Source organism: Amborella trichopoda, chromosome 7, assembly GCF_054954075.1.
Source record: "Amborella trichopoda isolate Santa Cruz 75 chromosome 7, AtrichopodaSantaCruz75HAP2 v2.0, whole genome shotgun sequence".
NCBI classification, from domain to species: Eukaryota; Viridiplantae; Streptophyta; class Magnoliopsida; order Amborellales; family Amborellaceae; genus Amborella; species Amborella trichopoda.
In genome coordinates, this window is record NC_142342.1 from 24,168,585 (window position 1) to 24,173,113 (window position 4,529).

Below are 4,529 nucleotides of genomic sequence, written 5' to 3' on the forward strand. Positions count from 1 at the left end.
TCGGTCACTGTCCGGCTATCATGCTTGTCTTGTCCCTTCACCAAATGTTCTTCTCTTTTCGACTTTTGCTCGAACCTTCCACTTCATCACTCTAACTTCTCACATTCTTTGCCACACGATTGTGCATTGCCCTAAGACAAGGGTAGGCCCTTCAGCCCACTTGTCTTGCAAATTAATCATAGTGCAGGAAAACAAGAAGATTGCAGGTCAAGGGAGGCGATTCCGAACCAGCTAAAGTAACTGGGGGTCTTTCCGTCGTGATCTTAGAGGGCACCCACACGAGTCAGCCCGAGTAAGTCACGAACACAGGTGAGGTTGGTTCCCACCTCACATCGAAAATTCCTCTCATTAGTGAGATACTTGCCTTTGTTCTTAAACAAGATTCCCGATAGAGCAATCTCAAGTTCCAGGTTTTTCGAACCCGTGACGTTGTCACCCCATCACCTAGATCCGAAGAGACGAGATCAAGATCCTAACCATCCACCAGCTAATAAAGTTGGAAAATTTTAATATATTGTATATTTTAAATTATTATATCAAAACCTACTTTCCCTTTTTTTAACAATTAGTCTAACTGGTACGGTCAATGATTGGATTGGTTTTGATCGGATCAAACACTCACCAATTCAACGGCCAATCTGATCCTGATCCTGATAATATTGCTTCATAACATCGATGTTTAATGGACCAAATTTTAGTATAAAATGATCTGCCGCTTTTTATATTCCCAAAGAAAAATCCAAACAAGTAAATATAAAAAATTAAATTTACAAAAAAGTTATAGACATGGAGCAAATAAAAACTGAAGAACATTTTCATGATTTTCCAAGTAAAACATATTTTCCCGAAAGATATAGTAGCCCATTATGTCCCGTTGAGGCAAAATACACATAGAGACCATCCGTTTTAATATAAGGAGGTTACAATCACTCTTGTTTATCAAATTTCAAATCGAATAGTTGTCGGTATACTATCGACTAAACTCAATACCAAAACAAGAAAAATTTTCAAACTTTGTGATCAAGGTTTTAAAAAGAAACAGATCAGTGAACTGGATTGCTCATATGGATTTTCAATCCAATTTCGCAAATCGGCTATCTAGATTGACAATTTGGAAAATAAAATAAATTAAGGGGGGCCGGATACATGGCAGTTCTCTGATAGACGGGTGATAGAACTAGCTAAAACTGGCCATTTAAAATATTAAAAAAAATAAAAAAGTTAAAAATTAAAAAAATGAGCCAATTCATATTAGTTCTATGACAGAAACAACGAGTTATGTTAGAGAACAGGCATGAATTGACCAAAACCTGTTGGTTCATATGGGAACCGGAAGACGCCTTATATTTACCAGGATATAAATCAGCCGAACTAATCGACCAAAACCTGTTGGTTCATAAGGGAACCTGCCGACTCCTGCTATTTACGAGGATCCAAATCAGCCCAACCAATTATCGATCTGAATTAGATGATTCTAATCCAACTTGCCGAGTTTTTAAAACCTATTTGTGATATATTCCATGTCATCTAATTTTCCACCAAATCGCTTGGAGCAAAGAGCAATCTTGACCTCTTGCAACAAAGATCTCATGGTGTACAATCGGGTTATTGTGGGGTAACTTCCCCGTAACAACTTCTCAAACCAAGGCAAAGCAAAACATTCCAAATTCATAACCCGTTTCTCAAGGTGTCCTGGTTGGCACGGTTAACACTAATAATGCAACAAAAACAAAGGACAAATGAAACAAAAAACTAAAGACACCACAATTACATGCCTTAGGAAATAGCAGAAAAGAGAGAGTTTTAAGAGAGAGAAAGAGAGACTTCAGTTCTAGCAGTAGTCACTCTAGTAGAGAGAGAAACAGCAGCTGAAGTAGTAGGCATCCATGAATTTAGTGACAAAAGATGACCTTGAGCTCAATGGGGGCCTTGCATTCATCCTTGGCAAAAGGGTTATCGGCAGGGAAAGTATAGGTATCAGGGCAAACGCTCTTGAACCCCTCCGAATAAGATGAAGGCTTGCATTTCCCCTGCCCTGCAAAGGCTCCCCTGCAACAGTACTCATCATTCTGGAAAGCCTCGCATGCACTCTTGCAGGCCACCACGCGGCTGCCATCGCCTCTGACCACCAGCTGGGCAGGGCATGTCTTCAACAAATCGTGCCTGCATCCCACCACAGGGCAGTTGCCTGCCCCGCCGTGAGGAGTCACCGTCATAGGGAGGTTAAATCCGTCCACCAGGCTCACCGAATAGGCGGAATTGGTGTTGGGGTTGGTGGGGTTGATAGAGAACTGGGCGATGGTGAAGGGTGGCTTGTTGCCGGTGGCACAGGCGGTGGGGGCGGGGTTGCAGCCCGTGCGGGCATACACACGGCCAGACCAGGGGGCAGCGGGCATGGCGAAGGATTCGATCTGGAGGGTTTTGAGATAAAATGTTTGTTGGTTGCCTGTGATGATTTGGGAGCTGCCTTGGTTGGGTTCAATGGACGGCCAAATAGTGAAGGCGCAGTTGTTGACGATTGTGAGGTTTAGGGTGTTTGGAGTTTGAGTTGCAGGGATCTTGGTGGTGGCGGTCTTGGCGGTGGGGAAGAGGAGAGAGAGGAGGAGGAGGAGAAGAGAGAGTGGGGCGAGTGGGGGCATTGCTAAGGGACTAGGTACATCTGAAGGGTACTAGGAGTGAAGAGCTCTTGGTGGGCTTGCTATTTATAGGGAAAGTAGAGAAAAACAGTGTCATGTCTTGCCGCATATGTAGAAATGTGTTATTTTTTTCTTGTTTAGAGAGAGAAATAGAGAATATGATTTGGGCTCTTTGTGTTTAGAGAGACAGAGTGAGTTCATTTAAAAAAATAAAGAGAGAGTTAAGTTTGCATTTGGGTTATCACTCATTAATCATGTGATTTGGATTGCATAACATAAAAAAATTACTTAAAATTACAAAAAATTTGTAAAATCATACTATCTAAACAACTTCCTTCCAATCAGTGTTTGCAAAATAAAACTGGAACAATTAGTTGGGCATGGGCCCGGAAGAGGTTCAACCGGCCTAAAAGGTAAACCGGCCGATTCAACTGCTCTATTTGGACGAGCCACGGGCGGTTAAAAATATATTAAAACAATACAAAAAAAAATCTTATAAAATATAAAAAATATATTTTAAGAATTATTGAACAAAGTAAATCTAAATGAAATGAGGTTGAAAATTAATGAAAAAATCGATTTGTGTTTAGTGGTATTTTTGAAAATATTTAAAACAAGATGGAAAAATGTAAAAATAAGTATGAATAACCAAACTAATTTTCACCCTTTACCTTAATGACAAAAAACATTAAAAAATACATTACCAACAAAATCCATTATTTTTGGGGTTTTTTATATTTTTTTGAACTTTTTTTAAATACTTGGTCGATCACCAAAACTGGAACCGACCACTGGCAAGTTCCCATCTAATCGGGCGGTTACCAGTTAGATCGTCCGGTTTTTTCCAACAGCGCTCCCAATAAAGGTTTTTTTTTTTACAATTTTTTATCCCAAATTTAACTTTTATAACAAATACCACCAAGTAAAATAAAAGATAAAATAAAGATCAAAATACTCTTTCGAAAAATCATGCGGTCCAACACAAAATAGTGGCATTCTGGCATAAACTAAAGAGATCCGACACAAAATGGGATTGGTATGATACTTTGAACTTTTGAAAACCATGCAATCCTACACGGAGGGCAAACATAAAATGAGGACGGTAAGACACTATAGGCATTTGTTTAAAACAAAGCATTGACTTTTTTTGACTTAGGGGTATTGGTTAGAAATGTTTAACTTAGAATAAAAAATAAAAAATAAAAAAATATTTGAGGTAGATTGTTTAGAAAGTCATCTTTTCAAAAAGTCTTATGTAATTTTCCCAAGAAACTAAGGGGTGTTTGGTTTTTTTAGAGAGAGAATGTGCGTTGCGGGGTTTTTTTTATAGAGAGAGAGACTTTGCTGTTTGTTTTTGTAGAGTGCGGTTTTGGTCATGTCCAGAGGCTTTGGGTTTACTTCTCGATTAAGTTGGAGAAATGCTAAGAAAGTAAGTAGGAAAGGGTGCCTTTCATTATTTTAAAAAGAGAAAGACGGTCTCCAGCATTTTAGAGAGAGGAAGAACGAGTGGAGGAGTTTTAGAGAGAGAAACAGGGGCCGCGCCCGGCGTGAAACGCAATGTGCAGTTAAGTAGCACATGCGTGCCGCATGGGATCCCTCGGTTATTACACAGTTTTTACGGGTACGGGTGAAACTGATAGTGGCAAGCTGTTTGTCTTCCAGAGGGTAAAATATGGAAACCCTTTTTGGAAGGAGACAATGACATCTGCTCCTTGTATATTTCTTATCGTGTTTCTTAATTGAAGCAAAAACTTTTTGACCAAATTGTGAATGGATGTTTTTGTGTTCCTTCGGTGTAATTTTAGTCGGTCTTTTTATATTCTGAATAGGTCTTTTTATATTCAGAAATCGGGCAGTGATTTCATGGAACAGTTGTACCATACATCTAAAAAA

General features: G+C 39.3%; 1 protein-coding gene across 1 annotated transcript; it reads right to left on the reverse strand.

Moving 5' to 3' along the window:
• Positions 1 to 1,650: 1,650 nt before the first annotated feature.
• LOC18425420 (osmotin-like protein) lies at positions 1,651 to 2,652 on the reverse strand. The gene has a single exon (XM_006829974.4). It carries the CDS (start codon positions 2,637 to 2,639, stop codon positions 1,893 to 1,895), a length of 747 nt encoding a protein of 248 aa, XP_006830037.1. The 5' UTR covers positions 2,640 to 2,652; the 3' UTR covers positions 1,651 to 1,892.
• Between the last annotated feature and the right edge of the window lie 1,877 nt (positions 2,653 to 4,529).